Below are 20,455 nucleotides of genomic sequence, written 5' to 3'. Positions count from 1 at the left end.
AGAAGTGTAGTATACATTGCAACAAAGTGGCATTAGCTAGTAGAATATGCAAGAAACAGATACAAGAGTGACTGGTTAGCCTTTTTGATCATATGTTTAAATGTTTGAGCTCTATATTTTGCACAGTTTAATGAAGATTTTATAGATCAAAATCTGAATTTCCTTTGAAAGACATAACACTCTAGACAACTTTGATCTTTGTTTGCATTTCTGTTAAAGTGAATGCTTTTTACTTTAGCTTTAGTTTTAACATTGTTCAACTCTGCATCAAAGGAGCACCAGATGCACATCAGTAGAGGGATATTTTGCATTCTCTAGTTAGCTGCCTTACTTAATTGACCCTCTAGCATTAGGGCAAAATTTAGGTATTTATGTCAGATAGTGATGGGGAGGCAGATAGGACCTTGAGTTACTGAGTCAGTGCTGGATATTGCTGTACAGCATAAACTTTAGTGTCTGAAACTATTGCATCTGTAGCAAACTCCATGAAAACACTTTATTGAAGTGACATTGGGTTTATTATTGATAATGCAGGCTTCCTTAATTTGATAGGAACAGTCAATGTTTTCTCTAGATAGGTATATACATGTAACATTAAATTGCAAGGGCTTATTTTTTTTATCAGAAGTTTGTACTGTTTCCCACTGTTTCACTGCAGTATGCATGGCACTTAAGGTCAGCTCCAGAAATCTACCTGCTGCCTTAAGACTAGCAGTCTCTCATTGCACAATGTAGTGGTGTTTAAAATACCAATGCGCGTTTAAAAGCTTTGTATAACGATACCCTGGTGCTTTTTAGTGAGGGCAAAGTTACTGGAATAATGTTGAAAAGTTAAGATGAATCATTGTCTGAAAAGTTCATGCAAAATCTCTGTAAAAATTCTACTGCAAAATTCAGCTTCTTTTATCCTCCAAACTAGTAGAACACTTTTGTCAGTTGCAGAAAACTTGGCTCTTCTTGAATGTTTGACTGCTACTACCAATTTGACTTCCAAGGTGTGCTGTTCATTTAAAGCAATTGAAGCACATGATTTCTTGTTCAGGCCTTAGTGTTCTAAAGTAAGTTTATTTTTTGAAGCAAATCTATTATAAAAACTCCTACATAAAATTTCATAAAGCATCTCTGCTAGGTATACAGTTAAAACTGTATAGAAAAATAGGATTGATGCTTCAAGCCCTTAATCCTCTTAGTGGCTTTTCAATGGACTCTCTCCAGTAGTTTCATTTCTCTCTTTTACTGGATACAGTATTCAAAATGAGGCCTTAATAGCACTGAGTAGAAGAGAAGAGTCACCTTGCGTAACCTGGTGGCAACATTTCTCCTAATGTACCCCAGGATTCTGTTAGCCACCTTTGCTGTGAGAGCACCTTGCTGGCTTGTGTGCAACTTGCTGCAAAGTTGCTTTCTAGCCAGTCAGTCTCCAGTGTATGGGGTTACTCCTCCCTAGGTTCAGGACTTTGCACTTCTCTTTGTGGAACTTAATAAGGTTTCAGCCTGCCAAAGTCCATCTGGATGACAGCAAAATCCTCTGGTCTATCAGCCACTGCTCCCAGTTTCAGTCCCTGTACTTGTAAATACATCTGCAGTTTGGTTCTTTTTCTTTCATTGTTTTTTTGCTGTCTTCAACGTTTTAAATACGTTTGACAGCTACTGCTTTTGCATCAAACATGTGGAAGGATGTCAAATTGATAGATTTCAGAACCTCTGCAGAATTCAGATAGGTGAAGATGTAATTGATGAATGTTACAAAGACAACTACACTTCGAATTTTTTTTGGTGTTTTTTTTTTTTTTTTTTTAAGACTCTAGCCCTTTACGTTTGTTTAAGAAGAGATCCTGCTGCTCGATGTAAGTGATATGCTTTTTGTTTTGGAGAACCTGATTTATATGAGTCGTTTTCAACAAAACCAAAAAACTCAAGCGATCTTGATTATCCATGTAGATTGCATCCAGTTCTGGGATGGCTGTATAGATCAATGTTGCCGTTAAACTGTAGTTGGTCGCAAAGTGTGGAAGTAAACTAATATACTAGTGAGTTATTTTAAGATGTTGGCACTGGCTTTGTTGTGCCTCACTACGTATTGTTCCACTGCAAGCTATCTAGGCAAAGTCAGCTTCCATAAGATAGTCTGGATTACTTTGTGTAGGTGATACTGAAGGTTTGGATTGAAAGGAGCATCAATAACAGAAATCTGAAGAGAAGTTTGGAATAATGCATGAAGAGACTTGGATGGACATCTCAGTGTTCAGAATTCTCTTGGTTTTAGTTTACTATCTGGTATGAAATCAACAGATTTGAGCATAAACAATTACTCGTTGATTTGTATAAAACAAAAGGCATTCATAGTTTTGGCTTTCTGGGAGAGTTGGAAATGCAAATTTCTATAGTAATAGCTTAAAAAGGTGAGAGAAAATACTTGATCACTATCTCAGCACAAACACAGCGCAGGTGTTCTAGTGTTTTAATACTGGCTCTGATTTCATTAAGTCTGTCCTCAGACTCTTGGAATTCAGTGATCTATCCTAAAGTGTCAAAATATGTTAACAAATGAATGTACAAATGAAACATTTTGGATGTCTGTTTTCTTCCAAAAGCTGAAGCAAGCTCATCTCCTGAAGGGAGATTTGATGTGTGGACAATAAAATACTGGATAAAACTTGTTTACATACTGAAAACATTGAAGTTCAGAGTTGAAGTCTTTTAAGAGAGCTTGACAGCTCCAGATTTTTTCTTGTTCTGTGTGGCTGCTTGTAACATTCAAGCAGTAACTCTTACTGCTTTGCATGTTGCTAGAAATGGAATTCCCCTTCCCCCCCCCCCCCCAATACATGCACACACCCTTTTTCTTTTTGAAATAAACTGTTTTGGGGACAAAGATATTGGGGCACTTGCTTGATTTCCCAAGACCTTCTAAGTTCAAGGTGTCTAGCTTTTAATAGAAATCTTAATATAGTCCTAAGTATGATTTCTAACTAAAATTGGGTTTAATGCACTTTCAACTTCTATCTCTCTCCACTTCTCATCTTGAAAACTTCCTTAAACAATATAATTGTAAATGATTTAGTATCCCTCTCTTTCTCCTCACCAGTCTCTATTCCTATTTGAAACTTGAGTGCTAAGCTAAATTTTGAAGTTGTAAGTTTATTTTAAGAGGCAAATAATTCTTCAAGCTCAGATTTCTGGTTGGTTTTTTGCTTTACTTTTAAGCTTGCTAGTAGGAACTTGGCAGGAGCCAGAAGATACTACCTATGTGGTAAGATGCTTCTCATTGCTTTATTGGTTGTACCTTCAATCTGCATGAAGTTATGAGGGCTTCCAGTTCCTTCTGATTTCATAACTGCCATCATACTTCAAGATGCAGTGTGTTCTAGCTCTTAGCACAGGAATATGTAATGCTGCAAGTCTGCCCATCATCTGTGGTTTGGGTGCCAAAGATGTCTATTAGAGGGTGCTCTCAGTATGAAACCTGTGGGGTGGTACGTAGCGGTGTTCTCTGAGAAACTGTATGCAGCAGTCACTGCTTTTCCAAGAAAACTGTCAAACTTCGATCATCAAAGTAGAATAATTGGAGACAGCTGTTTTGTGAGCTTAGTTTGGATATTGACAGGTGTATGCCCTGTATATAAAAGCTAATCTACAAACAGATGTCAAAAATCTGTGAGGACAACCTCAAACTAAATTGTTGAGGTGGATTGCAAGAGTCATAGAAGTAAGACTTTCACAGACTGATAGTGGTTGGAAGGGATGTCTGGAGATCTAGTCCAACCCCTCTGCTAAAGCAGGATTACCTACAGCAGATTGCACAGGATTGTGTTCAGGCAGATTTTGAGTATCTCCAGAGAAGGAGACTCCACAACCTCTCTGGGCAGCCTGTTTCAGTGCTCTCAGTCTTCTCTTCTCCAGGCTAAACAGACCCAGCTCTCTCAGCCTTTTCTTATGAGAGATGCTCCAGTCTCCTAATCATCCTTGTAGCCCTTTGCTGGACTATCTCCTGTTGTTCCTTGTCTTTCTTGAACTGGGGAGCTCTGACCTGGACATAGTACTCCAAATGTGGCCTCACCAGGGCGGAGTAGAGGAGGAGGAGAACCTCCCTTGACCTGCTGGCCACAGTCTTCTTAATGAACCCCAGGATACCACTGGCCTTCTGGGCCACAAGGTCACATTGCTGGCTCATGATTAACTTCTTGTCCACCAGGACTCCCAGGTCCTTCTCTGCAGTGCCGCTTTCCAACCGGTCAAGCCCTAACCTGTACTGGTTTATGGGGTTTTTCCTCCCCAGGTGCAGGACCCTACAGTTGTCTTTGTTGAACTTCATTGGGTTCCTCTCTGCCCAACTCTCTCGCTGAACAGCAGCAGAGCCCTCTGGTGTATCAGCCACTCCTCCCAGCTTTGTATCACCAGCAAACTTGCTGAGGGTACACTCTATCCCCTCATCTAGGTATTTGATGAATATGTTGAACAAGACTGGACCTGGTAGTGACCCTTGGGGCACACCACTAGCTACAGGCCTCCAGCTAGACTCTGTGCCCCTTTAACACAACCCTCTGAGCTCTGTCCTTCAGCCAGTTCTCAGCCCACCTCACTGTCCACTCAGCTAACCCACACTTCCTAAGCTTGTCTGTGAGGATGTTATGGGAGACAGTGTCAAAAGCCTTACTGAAGTCAAGGTAGACAACACGCACTGCTCTCCTCTCATCTACCCAGCCAGTCATGCCATCAGAGATGGCTATCAGATTGGTCAGACGTGATTTCCCCTTGGTGAAATCATTGAAGTTTTAGCTATGCTGGGTCTTGTGAATAAGACTTCTCCAGTTTTCCTTTGCATTTGCTAACTTGCTTGCTTTGCAGGAAAAAGAGCTATAGATGTGAACACTACATTTAAATAATGTCTCTCTTTTTCCAGTGGATGTTTGGACTCCCACCAAGGAGAAATGGCAGGATTTTCCCTATTCCAAGAGGAATAGGAAATGGGGAGAAAAATTAATTGCATGAGCTAAGGAATGTATGGGAAGCAAGTGGCTAAGATGAGCTCTGAGATAAGAGGTCACATGGGTATCCCCTTAAAGCAGAGGAGTTGCTTTTTATGAGGTAGAGGTAGTGACTAACTTTTTTTTAGCACTATCATTTTATCCATATAAACCTTATGAAATCTACAGAAACATAGACAGGTCCATACTCAATAGCATTTCCAAAAGTAACTGCTTCAGGAATTAATGCCTTATTTTGTGCAATGTACTGTAATACATTTAACATTTTGTATCATGGCTTGGTGCACCTGGTAATTCTTTCACTGTCTTTTAGACATTGTGTTATGTGCTTCAGAGAGACATTACCAATCACAAGTGACTTCTTGCATGCCTGACTAAATGGAAGAATCCTGCACATGGGATCTGTTTTAGCTTCAGATTTTCCAGAGCTGAGGCACTCATCTTCTTCCATGGCTCTAGGTACACGTAAGCCCTAATACAGAGTTGACTGTTCAGTGTCTGCAACCTGAAATCATAAGGTCTGTGAGTTAAACCTCGGTCTTCATAGTGTAGATATCCTGAAACTGCAAAAATAGCAGTCTGAGGAGGCTTTATGCATAGCGGCATAGTTTTTCAAACCATCAGGTCTATCAGGGCTTAGGCCTTCTAGCGTGCAGTGTGTTTTCTTGACGTAAAAGTGACATCCAATCTAACAGTACTTGTTTATAAGAACGGAAAAAAAAATGTGTTGTTTTCGTTGGCTCGAGCAGAGGTATGAAAAGGGAAGAGGAGAAAGATCTGCAGCTATTACAGCATGTTTGAATTGAAGTAAAACTAGAGAAGAGCAAGGAACAGGCAGCTTTCTCTTTTAATTAAAAAAAAAAAAAAGAAACCAAGTTTTAAGGGGCAAGTGTATTTTTTAAGATACGTTAATATTATGAGAGAACACTGAAAGGAATGAAAATAGCCATTTCAGATTACTTTTAAAAATTATTGTGCTCTTCTTTTTTCCTCTTTAAGTAAGACTTGGCCAAACTGCTAAGAAAGTCAAAAGCTCTTGTTTATGGCTCTCTGTTGGGAATGAGGTTAATTAGTATATGCTGTACAGAAATATTTTGCTGACCAAAATGCCTGAAGTTAGAAGTTCTTGTTTCAGTGTTAGTTAGCCAATTGATGTGTGTGCTGCCTTACTAAAATGGGCGAGTCAAGTTTATAAGTCTAACACATGCTCCTCTGGCCTGTGCCCTTTTACCTACTTTGCTAGCAAGCATGTGACAGCAGAGGAATGCAAAGGAGGGGAAGTGTACAGCAGCTAATGATTAAATTGGCCTTTAAGGAGGAAAAAAAAATGTTCAAAGAAAAGGACTTCAGGAAGTCTTTGGTGTTCAGACATCATAATTCAGAACAGTCTTAAAGGCTTACAGTTTTCTTAAGTAAAGGAAAAGGATATGAAAAGAAACAAGCCATTCGATTGTTTCACATCTTAGGGTCAAGTAATACAGTCCTAGAACTAGACTTGGCTTTGTTTCCCGGGCTTGTTTACTTGATTCAGGATTCATTGTTGCTGGATTAATGTTTCTTCATTTGGGAATATGGAATATTTTCCTTACTGAAGCTTATTTAATTTTATGATCATGCTAAAATTTAATTCATTAAAATATGAGGTTGACTGTTTATGACTAATGCTGTTTATAATCTTTTTTTCTGCCTTGGACAGTCACATGCTTGCTAGCAATGCCTAAAAAGGGAAAGGTTCCTGAAATTCTTTTTCTTCAGAAACAAATTGGGGAATAGATACAAATTCCCAGGCTGAGAAGTCACAGGGGAGTTGAAGGATAATCAAAACTAGTTGATCTAGTACTTAAGACACTGACATTCCAGATTTCACTCATGGAATTTTGTACTGGAGAACTTGTTGGCCCTTCTTGAGACCAATCCAGGTGCCTGATTCTCAGTATGGGGATATAGTTGTTTTTGTCATGGTTTGTGTTTTGGTTTTTGGTTTGTTGGGTTTTTTTATCCCAGTCTTAGTAGTATTGCTAAACATATGATGAATTCTTAAAGTTAAGTGCTTTCCCCTTTTGCAAACCCTGTTGAGTCCAGGGTATGCCATGTGTTACTGCTGCCTGTCTCTGTTTTATTGCTCTCTTGCAGTTTTGGTCCTAATGCGAAGCTGGTGATGCACAACTTAAATGAGGGAATAGACAGCTGACTTTCACTTCCTGATGCTTGTCTACAGCAAGGCCCCTGTGAATAAGCAGTTGTTAGTGATGGAGTCATTAAGTACTACAAATTGCTGTTGTTACTAGGGCATACCGGACTTGTCTCAAAAGGTTTTGAAGCTGATGTTCAGAGCTGATTTGGTTTCTTTGTTTTCCAAATCAGACACTGTACATGCATAGATTAAATTGTATACTATCTGTATGACACTGTGAGTTTTAGCTACCCTTCTGAATCCAGAAGCCTGATTCACCCAGAACTCAACCTATAAAACTTGAGCAGTGGCTGATGGATTTGGGAGATCTGTGAATTACCATCAGCCACTGCAGCAGTAGTTACATTGCAGAGCTTGATTACTGCAGACTGGTCTAGGGATAGGCACTTGAAATATTGCAAACAATCACTACCTATTGATCAGAAACCTTACTAGATGTTGCGCAACAGCACTTGTTAATCTCTGCCTAATGCTCCTTCCTTTCCTATACTGTGTACTTATTTCCTAAGCCTACTATTACTGCAACATTCCTAGTGCTTGCATTCCCTAGCTGTCTAGTCATATTGCCTTTGCACCCCTTCTTTGTGCTCCACATGACTTTGATATAGTAGAATATTTACAGACTGAAGGAGCAGCACTACAATCATAATAAACTGCTTTTGAAGTGCCCAGCTAACCTGCACAGGTTAGCCTTCACGTGCTGTTTAACAAGGGATGAATGTCTACCAGAACTTAAGTACGAAGTCTGAGCTTCAGGGTTGCAAAAGAAATGTAAATTTAGGGCTTTAGGATTCAAAAGGCATGAAGTAGTTGTACTTTCTTCTGATTTTGCTTAAATAGAAATGCCAATGCCACCTTAAAACACTTGGTATTGATAATATTGTGTTTTGTACCGGTAAAAATGTGAAATTAAAACTTGGCCTTGAAACCTGACCTACAGATGGGATTATGAATTCCTCTACCTTTTTGCCATACTTCTAAGAGGATGTTGTTTGTAGGATTGTGCACAGAAATCTTGGTAAGCTAATAAATGAATGTGGACAAAAGACTTTGGAATCTCAATGGTCTTCTCAGGAATATGTTGTTTGGACCATATCAATGTCAAACATAGAGCCTGTCTGCAAAAAAATCTGTGTTCTGATTGTAAGTGCTCAAACAACATTACTCTGAATTAATGATGAGTAGGGGTAACTTCCAGGATATTTATGTAGAAATGCTGGTTATGGAAAGAAAGAAGCTAGGAAGATGAGCTGATAAATTCTTATTTATAACATATGATGAATTCTTAACTTTAAGTGCTTTCCCCTTTTGCGAACCCTGTTGAGTCCAGGGTATGCCATGTGTTACTGCATACAGTTCAATTTGAGTTGGCTGTATCCTCGGACAGAATTGAGACATAAATGTGTAAACAGAATCAGTTACATTTCTGTTTTAACTTCCAGTGGTTTTTATTTGAGCCTGTTATACCTGCCCATTATGATGGCTTTTTGTCTATATTGGCAGTGTTGTTGGTATTTGTTTGGATAGTTAAACTGAGCTGCAGTTCAGTTAAATTTACTTTTAATTTCAGATTTGTTTATGTGAAGGTCATTTTTCTGACAGTTGTGGTTTGGTTTCCTCAACTCTGCATAGTTTTGATTTTGCACTTATTTACCAGTCAGAACTGAGAGCCACATGGGCTGTAGTGTTTTATTGCTGTGACTAATCAGCTTGAAATTAAGATATGAAAACCTTTCAGAGGAAGATACGGCCAGAAGCAGCTTTGTTTTGCTAGCTGAGGTGAACACTTTAAATACCTTTTGCTTTGAAATGATGGGGGAAAAAAAAATTCTGAATCTCCTTTATTATTACAGAGTGAGACGATATGTACCTGTGATATGCTTTTTCTAGATATTATGGCTTTTTCTGCTCTGCTCAAGTGTTTATATATTGCATGTATGAATTATATTCAGCATGCTGCAATCCTGCCAAAAGTTACATGAGAGTGTTTTGCTTCCATTTTCAGCTGTTGTGGTTAGAAGAGGTACCTTAATTAACATACTGGACGCTCAGATTGAAGTGCAAGCATAGCTTGTAAGGAAGAGGCAAGTACTGTGTGTAAACTTGGCAAACTTTGAAATATTTCCAAAAATTACTCTGTAGAAGATATCTTGCTAGAAATGGACTAGCTCCTAGTTCCTTTGAACACAAAGGAAATAATTTTTTAATTTTGCTTTTTGACAGAACTCCTCTGAAAATGGCAGAAGCTCATCAAGCAGTAGCTTTTCAATTTACAGTAACACCAGATGGGATTGACTTGCGAATGAGCCATGAGGCACTCAGACAAATTTACCTATCTGGCGTCCATTCATGGAAGAAAAAGTTCATCAGATTCAAGGTATTTTGAATTAGTCAAGTCCACTAAACTTAAGGGTTAGTTAATGTTTTATAGATTTATTGAGGTTTTGTTTAGGCAAAACTTAATTTTTTTGCCTTTATGGCAAATAAATTCCTTGTTGTAAAAGACTTGTGTGGGTTTTAGTTAGGACAAGGGATACTGAGGAAAATAATACTGGATGATGCTGTAAAGACTGAATGGGTACATCTTTTTTATTTATTCTGTGGAAGCAAGATGAAACAGAAATTAAGAATAGCTTAATTTACTTCATTCTCTTCATAACATATCATGTAGTTATGTAATCTTTTAGCTTAAGTCAGAAATATATCTAGTTGTGATCTTTAGTGCCATATCACTTAAGATGTACAAGGCTACACTCTTGATTCTATGTATTCTTTGCCAAAAATAAATTCTCAAATTAAAGACAATGTTTGCTGTTTTCAAAAAGTTACCTGAACATCTATCTTGTACAAGTTATGCTAAGTAGTAATGTTTCTGATGAGGTATTTGATATAGATTCTTGTGAATTTATTGTTTTGTTCATGGGATCATAAATAGTAAGTATCTCTCTTATTTGTAGAAAACTAGATAACATACAGGCTATCTACAACATCTTTCAAAACCATATTTTTATCAGTAGCGTTAATAATATCTTCTTATGAAGCTATGAGAAGGACTGTTTTTAAATGATACTAAAAAAACATAATTTTGGTTTTCAGTGTCTTGTTCAGTAAAATATTTTTGCCATGTATTCATTTAGAGAGGCCTAACTCAGTGTAAGTGGGAATTATTTGTTCCAAAGTTGTTTACTAACTTCAGTATTTTTAGTGAGACTTGCAGCAGGATCAGTGTTGTCTATGAAATAACTTAAAAATTCTTTTAATTCTTGATATCATTGTGACAATTTTCTGTAGCAGCCTATCTTAAATAATTCCATTCCCTACTCCCAAATTAACCATATGTAAGAAAATGTTGAATAATCTCAACTTCTTGTTTAAAACTAAATGACTTAAATGTGTTGATTTTTGTTTCTTTTCATGGTAATATGAAGTCAACCACTTTGGTATGAAAAAATTATGTGAAGGCTTTTCTTTCCAGAATGGAATTATCACTGGCGTTTATCCTGCTAGCCCGTCTAGCTGGCTTATTGTAGTTGTGGGTGTGATGTCAACAATGTATGCCAAAATTGATCCTTCTTTAGGAATAATAGCTAAAATCAACCGAACACTTGATACAACGTAAGTAGACTGAAAAGTTACTGTTCCTCTAAAGGAAATCAGGTTTTCTTGTAGCTACTCTTAAAGCTAATCCTGTTAAAGTGTATCAGTTTTTGAACAGTGTATTTGTTACAGAGTAAGCCAAATAAGCAGATGTATGATGGTATGAAACAGGTAGGTTGTTTTACCAGTATTACTGCATTGCTTTCTGAGTATTTGGGAAGCGCATTTGGCAACCTCTGTGGCCTTTGATCTTGCTGCATGAGAGGGTGTTTGGAAAGGAGTTTATGAAAAGGGGCTAAACGGGCATGAAGCTTATGTAATAATACTTGCCTGTAGTACCATTAGACTTAGGCTTGCAATGTTAGGTTCTCTTTAAAACGTAAACTGACATTAACTAGCGTTTGTTTTAAATAGTGGCTATATGTCAAACCAAACACAGAACATCGTGAGTGGAATACTTTTTGGCACAGGGCTTTGGATTGCCCTTATTGTCACAATGCGCTACTCTCTAAAAATGCTGCTTTCCTATCATGGTTGGATGTTCGCTGAACATGGCAAACTTTCTGCAGGCACCAAGTGTTGGATGGTAAGGATATATTGTCTTCCTTTTTTGTCCTAACTTTTGTCTGATCTGTATTCAAAGCCCTAAAAGAGAAAATTTTATTGTTTTTTCATTGCTTGTGTTTTCTGTGTCATGGGGCAGGAGGCTGCTAGGTAGATAATTCTACTAATTACTGTCATCCTTCTGATGCTATAATTAAACTATTCAGGATGGCCTTGTAGAAGGAAGAGTAAACACTTCAAGAATAACTCACAAATTTGCCAACACCTTGGGACTGTGTGACTCAAATACCTACTTTTTTCTCTATATGCAACTACAGCTTAAAGAACTTGGGCTGCAGTACCAAAGACTCTTGTCCTCCCCAGAAAGTGCTACTCTAATTCCTTGTTGAAATGTTACGATTTCTAGTCATCCATTCTAAAATTAATCTTATACTTGAAGAAAATAATATTGAATGTCCTTTCAATTGATTTAGCAGTATGCCTCCAAAATGAGTTGGAGAAAAACCATAAGGTAGGTACCTTGTTACATAGCTTTCATGTAAGGATGAGAGTGACCTGGCTCCTGTTGATTATTGTGGTGCTTTGGAAAAGGATCCTTTAAAGGACATGATAGGTACAAAGTGAGTAAATATACATATAGGTGCTCCAAGAGATGAAGTGGGTTTTTGTTACTTGGACTCAGTTGTTTCAACTCACTTTTGCCAGTATTGTTGTAGAAATAACTTAAGTGCCCTACTATGATAAAAATTAGTCTCTGCAGCCTCAAAAATTAACTGATTTGTGTTAGTCTAACAACATTTCATGATTTATTGTGAAATATGCTCAAGAACAGGTATCCAGAATAGTACACTAAAATATAATTTAATGTTGATTTGTTACAAATGAAATTTCTAATTGATAGTTTCTCCTGGAAGCGGTATCAGGAGCCTCATGACTCGAATTTGTACAGTACAGGCTCTAAATGGTAAGGCTTTCTGTCAATTGCTTGAAACTGTAGCTGTCTGAGTTTTCAGCATGTCCTACCAGATAGATATTTTAAAGTTGTTAACATTGCCTTATCAATCTTAAACAGTATGAACTGTAATGCTAATTACCATGCTTTGTTGCATATTGTATTTGTAATTTTTTGTCTATTATGTATGTTGCATATGTATTTTGTTGTGTATTATATTTTCTTGTGTATTACATGTGATTTAAAATATAGAACACTATAAAGGTGTATGCCCAACAGTGTCTCATCTATACTTAATGTGAAACTGTATTTTAATACCTTATTCTTTCTTTACCTTTGTCCCAACAAAAGAGAAGACTGGTTTCCCTATTTAAAACAGTATCAACTACCTTAGCTTTCTAGATTTTTATTATCGTCTAATATCATGTAATTTTCTGGAAGGGTTTTCCTGATATTTGGGGGGAGGTTGTAGCTGTTTTTCATGTTTATTAACAGCATGAAAAATGCTGTCATGAATATGCTGTCTTCTGTTCAAATAGTCATGCAGATCAACAACCCGAGTGCTGATTTCGGTCACAGTACAAAGTGATTTTCAGGCTGGTTGAAAGTCTGGTGACACTTTTAATGAACATATTCCATCTTCTAATGCCAAATTTCCTGTAGCAGGATTAGGGGAAAAATTCAAATATTAGTTGTAGTGTTAAAAAATAAGTTAAAAAATATTAATAATCAGTGAACAGGTACAGTGCATGCTAGAATGAGATTATTTGCTGTGTCTGCATATGAAATCAGAGACATAATTAAGTATGCATGTCTGTCAGATCACTTTAGTGGTCTCAAACTGTTATAATTTTTCTATAACAAGTTTACTTGAGAGAAATACCGTGAAATGTGTTTGCTGTTTTTTGTCAGTTGAGCAGATACTCTCTGTCAGAAGATAATTTCAGCCTTTCCTGGCTTAAGAGTTCTGGGATCAAATTGTCTCCAAGTATGGAATAAGATTTTCTTATGAAAAGCTGAGGGGGTTTTTTCTCACCTGGTTTCAAATTTATCTTGTAATGAAGCACAACTAGATTTCACTGGGCATATCACTGTGGTGCATCCACATACATCTGACAACTCTGATACAGATCCATTTGCAAGGAGGTCTTTGTTGCTGGTAATTCTCTGCAATTCTTAATAGTTTTGTGCTGCCTAAAACAACCTCCTCGAGCTGTGCTGACCAAGGAAATTGGGGCGGGGGAAGGGAATCTGACAAAACTACTTGTTAAAAATGTAGTTATGGAGGACAGAAGAGAGAAGTTCCAGGAATTTAGTAGTGAAATGACATCCTCTGTTTTCTTCTGTCTTTAGTCTATTGCCTTACATACAATATACAGTATAGTATATTGGACCAAGGTTGGACTTTCATAATAAAGTTTCCACTGGATTGTTGGTGTAATACTTGACTTTCATGCTGAAATAGAGTGATAATGTCAAAATCCTTTCATGTGTAATCTAGAAGTTGCATGGTCTAGACTTCCAGCCTTGTGCATGTCACTGCTGAGAAGCAGTCATAGACAGAATACTGCTTCTGTCTTCAGTCTCCCGTGGAAACAGGAGATGCTGTAATGTTTGAAATTAAGATGGGAACTGTCATCTCTAGCTTTTTTGTTTTGTTGCTGTGTTTTTGTAACACAAGCACTGTGTATAACACTGGCATGCCTGCACAGTTTGATATGTTCAAATCATGCAGTAGGCTACCTGAAATAGACATGCTTGAAGAAACTCCCTGTAACATCAATACTGTTATTGATGTTGAGCTATAACTTTGGAAAATAGTAAACCATGATTCCAAAACATAATTATTATTTTTAAAGGTGGTTATAGTTATCTGGGATCCTTAGCTGAGTGATGGGCTTGATAATGATTCCTGTTTTGAAGCACAATATAGGTATTTTTGTAGTATCTACTATATAGTAAAAGATCAACTGGTAGATTTGCTTTTTAATCTTTACAAAAGGAAACGTATGAAGAAAAGAAGTGCTAAGTAACTCTGTCTTTTTCTGTTGAGATCAAGGTATGCTATTCATAAACAACAATATTGCGTAATGACCAAGAAGGTTGTCTGGGAAGTCAGGAATGACTATGACAGTCTCTATCTTCTTCTGACATGTTGTTTAACCTTTAGGAAGTTAGCTTATGTCAGTGCCATTTTTTATTTGTGAAACAGTGATAAATATGATAGTTTGCTAAACTTAGTACAGTATAATTTACAGTGAAAAGAACTGAATTATGCTACACTTTATTACTCTGTCATTTTTCTTTTGTTGAACCTAATAATTTGAGGTGTATATTTTGTTTTTGTTTTTCTTCAGGCACTTGTAAAACTCTTCTCAGGACGTAAACCCATGTTATACAGTTTCCAGACATCTTTACCACGATTGCCAGTTCCAGCTGTTAAAGACACAGTCAATAGGGTGTGTACACTCATTAATTCATTTTCTTCAGTAACATCGAATCCATATTTAGATGTCCTTCTGGGTTTTTTTTTCCCATTTCTTATAAAAGTATTGCATGGTGGTATTAATAATGGTGTAATGGATTAAAACTTCTGCGTAGAAATTAAAACAAAGGCTATGACAAACCAGTGAAACTGGTGACAATTTGAAGCCAGAGTAATTTATATTGGGGATGATGTGATATCTGTTGATGTAAGACTATGCAATGAAGTGTGATTTCCAGGGCTTTTGAAACATACCAGTTTTGTCATCTTACACAGCTCAAACATATAAATGTGTGTTTTATGACACAAAACCTTTATAGCAAAGTGTGTAAGTAGGACAGCATGTCACAGAAACTGAAGATTTGATTTTTAGAGATGAAATATCTCTGTCTGATACTGAAGAAACAGTATGTCTTTCCCTTTTGATTGGAAAATATATCTTTAGAAAAGTAACCTCTTCCACTTGTGATTTGCTGACAAATGTCTGGAAAAAGATCTCATTTTTGTAGTTTGCAGGCAGATGTTTAGAAGACTCTACTCTTATTTTAACAACATAGTATTTGCAGCCTTATGAATTGAGTGTGGATAATCTTTGTCTACTGTTCAAATGCTTTGTGTAGGAATGGCAAGAAGCTACATATTAGTTACTGTACTGATGCTGATTCTTTTCTTGGATTCTAGTATCTGGAATCAGTTCGGCCACTTATGGATGACGAAGAGTTCAGAAGAATGGAGGGTCTTGCCAAAGATTTTGCATTTAATTTGGGACCAAGGCTTCAGTGGTATTTGAAGCTAAAATCCTGGTGGGCCACAAACTATGTGAGTAGATAAATAGGAGGCTCACTTGTTCAAATGACATAACTATTTGTTCTCTGTTGCCTTTTTTGGCTTAACTTTCTTTCTTAAATGTAAAAGGTGGTAATTGATACTGCATGATATTTTTGTAAAGTGTATCGGAGATCCCCCTGGTTTGCACAGAAATAACTTGTGTGATTTGCTAAATAGTGTGGAGAATGGAACTTGAAAGAATGAATCCTCATTTTGTATTTGTTATTCTGGAGCAGGTGATTTAGCTTTTGTTGTTTTGATTGCTTTTGACATCTGTTTATTTGCTGCTTAAGCTTGGTAACTCAACAGTGAGCCTGGCTACCCAGGTAGTTTAGAAGAGTAATTTAGGACAATTTTTTATATTGAGTAGCTAAAGCACATGAAACAGAAATAAAGAATTGTAACAATAAGGGTTTTTTTACCAAAAAGAAAACTTAAACCCCTACATGATAGTGAGAACTGTAATATAATTCCTTTCTAATGTATTATCTAACATCTAGCTGTACCCAGTAGCCTAAGCTGAGCTACAGTGTCCTGGCAAAGGCTGCAAAACATTCAGGAGATCTGATGGATTTTAAATGTTATCTGAAGATGATGACTGCTTCAGAAGCTTATCAGAGAGCTACAGCTGAATTTAATTCAATTCTTTTGCCCCTATTTTGCTGTTTTCCCCTAAAGTTTAACACAAATCAGATTGTTTGTTTGTCTTTTTTAAGTAGGGGGGCAAGCTATCAGGTTCCTTTCTGCTTCTGTATGGAATATTGTGTTGTGGAGTCATTAACATAGAAGACACAAACTGTGGAAATTATGAGATTTTAATGCTTTTGTTTTCCTTCCTGTTACAGGTTAGTGATTGGTGGGAAGAGTATATCTACCTTAGAGGACGTGGACCGATTATGGTTAATAGTAACTATTTTGCGATGGTAGGTAAATAGTATAAACACATTTATGTGTCAAAAGAAGCACTGTAAAATTCCTGTCAGGTATCTTATTTCCTAATATTGTTCTGTTTAGAAATCCATTGCCACTGAGTATGTGACCTTTGTTTTTTCTTTCTTCTAGTATAACCTGCAGCCAATGTCTTCAAGTACAGTGCTATCCTAATAATATACTTAGCACACCTACCACTTAGGCAAACTCATGCAGTAATGACTTACGCAGTTTTGTGCTTACTGCAACAAGCAATCTTTCAAAAACTCCATGTAAAACTTCATGGGTAACACAACTCAGCAAGGTGTGTGCTCATATTTGCAAATGTTTATATGGGAAGTAAGAGACCCTAAAAGTGCAAATATGGTCGTCTTGGATTCAAGTTTTAAGTAGCATTGTCTTTTTTTTTTTTCCTACTGGAATGATTAACAGTTATCATATATGTTTTAGGACTGATGCTGTTTAAAGAGATTGACTGTTGAAGAAATTTAAATTTCAAGTCATCAACTCATTGCACTATGCAATTCATATATGTTTTAAAGCCTTTTCTATATTGACCAGAATAAACTTTAAGAACATGGATGAGAAGTACTATCAGTATTTTATTTTTTTTAATGTAGTCTGGTAATCATTAACTTATGATTCTTATGTACTTTATAGGACTTCCTTAACTTATCACCAACAACCCTGCAGGCAGCTAGAGCTGGTAATGTTATCCATGCCATCCTGCTCTATCGGAAAAAACTGGACAGACAAGAAATCAAGCCAGTATGTTTATAAATTTTAAATGGCTCTTGATCTTTTTCCAGCACAGTCTATAGGAAGCTGATCAGTTTTCAGAATGGGAGAGGAATGTCTTATTGTCAGAACTACATGTAAGATGTAACTAAATTTGTGGTTGCAAACATCTTGGTTATCACTTGAATTGCATGTGGGCAGAAACTACCATCAAAAACACAGGATTCTGTCATGCCAACTAGTTGCAGTATTGGGAATTAACATATGTGTTTGCGCAGAAGACAAGTAGAGGCTTGTACTTGCATATGTTAAGCATTGTGTATGACAGATGTTATTGTTATGTATGCAGCATGTAATGGTACTTTTGAGCTGCTCAAGTCTGGAAAGCCTGTGGTATCATGTAGTGTGAGCACAAGGGGTGGTTGGGACAAAGGACTGCACCTTAAGGCCAAGAGTGGGCCAGTGGCAGCCTAAGTATAGAAGATGATAAAATCCTGTGTTGCACTAATTTCTAGGTAGCAAAGATAAGCAAGGTGAATTCCATTTTGAATTTGTTTTGTCCAGTGGCTGTGTGTCGTAGCAAACAAATATTGTGGAAACAATTAAGTAGTTTTGCTGAATGTCATGGCAGGGATGTGATTAGTTGTGTGTAACTACAAATCTGAAAAATGTGAACTTTTGTTGTTAACTTTAAAAGAAGAAATTAAGCTGCATGTGTAAGTTTTGCGTCTGGACCAGCCATTGAGAGCTCTTTGGATTTCAGATGCTAACTAGCTTCAGTCATCCCTCCTGAAGGGTGAACTTATGGTAGGAGGGTAAAAAACCACAGCTACTGGGATGTTGGTGGAATCTTCCACATGTAGTTCAAGGAAAGCCAATGAATGAGGGAGGGGGGACACACGAACCTGAGTTGATGTATTTAAATCTTACTGTTCTACAGCGTGTCTTTAACCAGATCCTGTTTTTTCTTTCCTTTTTAATGTCCTAATATATATGCAAAATTACATTTTTAATGTACATTTGCGGCACAGATTCTTCTGATGGGATCTACTGTTCCACTCTGCTCAGCTCAGTGGGAACGGATGTTTAATACCTCCCGTATCCCGGGAGAGGAATCAGGTAAGCAGGGCCAGCCAAGGAGAATAACATCTTAAAGGAATTCAGGTTTTTAGGTATTTTCTGCGAAAATACTGTTTTCCCAGATAAGGATCTGACAGACACAGGGACACAGTTCATACTTTGTTCCAATACTTAGGAATGAATGAATTGCTATAGAGTGCATTGATGTTTTTGCTTTTAGGGTGATTTTGAACCTTCAGTGGTTTTTGTCTCTTCCTTTACTTAAAGTAAAAACTAACTTCAAGAAACTCTTGTTTGCCCTGTGTTTTTAATTTATAAATAGCCTTTACTTTTCTTCATTCTAATCTTGCAGGATCCTTTGATATCTGTGTCTTTATATCTGTAAAAGTTGTGTTCTGTTATCTCAACCATTTTAAAATCTTTTGCTTGCTTGAGTCTTCCTTTTTCCTTTCAACATATGATTCACAACAACATTCCAATGTTTTCTCACTGTGAACATACATTCAGCACTAGTTGTTTACCTTGTTTAGAGGCAGGTACAGTCTTAGTCCTGTCAAGGTTTTCAATGCCACTGTTACCTTGACCTTTTATATGCACTGTAAGACATCAGCTAAGTGAAATCACCTGTAATAAAGAATGTGTCCAAAACTTTCCCTGTAACACATTAAGAAAATATATGCTACAGATTTTGTAAGTTCCTGCCCTGACTCCCAGCAATGGTCGGATTACCCTAAGCTATGAGTAACTAAGTTTTCACTTAGTTTTACTTTTTCAGTTTTTCATTGTTTCTATTTTTCTAAAGGAAAAACAACTTTTGTCATTCTGTATGTGGATAAGGGAGTTATAAAGGTACTTTTCTCAGATTCTCATGAGTATCTTGATTTCTTGCCCACTGATTTCAATTATATTTTAAGTATTTTATGTATGTTACAGTTCCTAAAGGAGCAGAATATTAGGGGAGAAAAAAAAAGAAAAATTCTATAGCATGTCTTCATGTTAATTTGTGGTAAAATCTTAATGAACATTGTATCCTGTCACATGAACAGTTGTTTAATCTTCATGTCTTTTAACAAAACACACTATGGAGTGAACTATTTCTTTTAAGCAGCTAAGAGCCTTTATGTCTTTCCATTCCTGTTTTTGTTTTTTATAGGAAACTGATGCAATATGTTATATGTATCTTCAGATGTACATAAATGACTTCTTGGAGTGACAAGAAAAAGGAAAGGGATTTTTTTTTTTGTATTACAACAAATCTTTACTCCAGGAGCATAAATCTGTATTTAGACCCATAAGTAAGCTGAGAGGTAATTGCCAGGGCTTAACAACTGTTGTGAAGTCAGTTGTTCATGTAGATGACTAATGATCTCACTTGCTTTTTACATTCAAGAGGTTGTCTTTTTTGTGGAAACACATCATGTACAGGAGACAAATACTTGAGGTGTCCTGACTCAGGTTGGGATTATAGAAGAAGTTACCTCACTAGCTGATGATTGCTTTGCTGTTTCTTTTCCTTCTCTGTGGGGGTTCTCCTCAATTCACAACCCATTGTATTAACATACTTGACAGTTGGAGTGATGCTTCTGCCAATCTTCTATCACAGGCATCCTATCTTTGGCAGAAATGCAAAGTGGATAGCCAAAGGCATGATTAGCATAAAACTGCTTCCAATCGGTAGATGGAGCATACCTACCAAAACTTTATGGATAGCTGAGAGCACCCAAACTATGGAACTTTTTTCTGGTACAATGCTTCTTGGATCTGTTGGAATCATGACTCTTAGGCTCAGCCCTCGGTTTTGACATCATCTTTCTTCACCATCTCAGTAATGGGACTTCTAAGATTTATAGGAATATAGCAGTTCTTTAAGGTAGTGAAGGAATTAATTAACAGTTTTCATCAATTGAAGGCTTTGATACAATGTCTTCATGACTAAGTTCAGGCTTACCCCAATTAAGCCATATAAATAATAAAGTGAGGAAAAATTTGTGGCCTAGGTTTCTGCTGCACTGGCTTCCATAACGCTACACTTTTTGGCCATAGGTAGAGTATTCACTCTGCATCTGCCAGGATAAATGTGAACAAAAGCTTATGATGCT

General features: G+C 37.0%; 1 protein-coding gene across 12 annotated transcripts in view; it reads left to right on the top strand.

Annotated features, from left to right (window-relative positions):
• The window catches only part of LOC129206825 (carnitine O-palmitoyltransferase 1, liver isoform-like), a 63,572-nt gene that overhangs the window by 5,456 nt on the left and 37,661 nt on the right, over positions 1-20,455 (top strand). For 6 of the 12 annotated variants that reach the window (XR_008577288.1, XR_008577289.1, XM_054826798.1 and 3 more), the window contains exons 3-11: positions 9,188-9,266; positions 9,406-9,559; positions 10,658-10,797; positions 11,194-11,365; positions 14,653-14,754; positions 15,462-15,599; positions 16,454-16,531; positions 17,199-17,306; positions 18,308-18,395. Coding sequence is in view for 10 of the 12 variants with exons in the window: in XM_054826798.1 (XP_054682773.1) it covers positions 9,419-9,559; positions 10,658-10,797; positions 11,194-11,365; positions 14,653-14,754; positions 15,462-15,599; positions 16,454-16,531; positions 17,199-17,306; positions 18,308-18,395 (967 nt within the window). In the remaining 2 variants the exon portion in view is untranslated. Of the gene's footprint in view, positions 1-1,597; positions 1,848-9,187; positions 9,267-9,405; positions 9,560-10,657; positions 10,798-11,193; positions 11,366-12,244; positions 12,308-14,652; positions 14,755-15,461; positions 15,600-16,453; positions 16,532-17,198; positions 17,307-18,307; positions 18,396-20,455 lie in introns of those variants that run through there. The other 6 variants (XM_054826789.1, XM_054826788.1, XM_054826793.1 and 3 more) reach the window with 5 other exon arrangements.

The sequence above is a fragment of the Grus americana genome, chromosome 5 (assembly GCF_028858705.1).
Source record: "Grus americana isolate bGruAme1 chromosome 5, bGruAme1.mat, whole genome shotgun sequence".
Classification (NCBI taxonomy): Eukaryota; Metazoa; Chordata; class Aves; order Gruiformes; family Gruidae; genus Grus; species Grus americana.
Note: the sequence above shows the minus strand (reverse complement) of the source record. Positions and strands in the feature narration are given on the sequence as shown.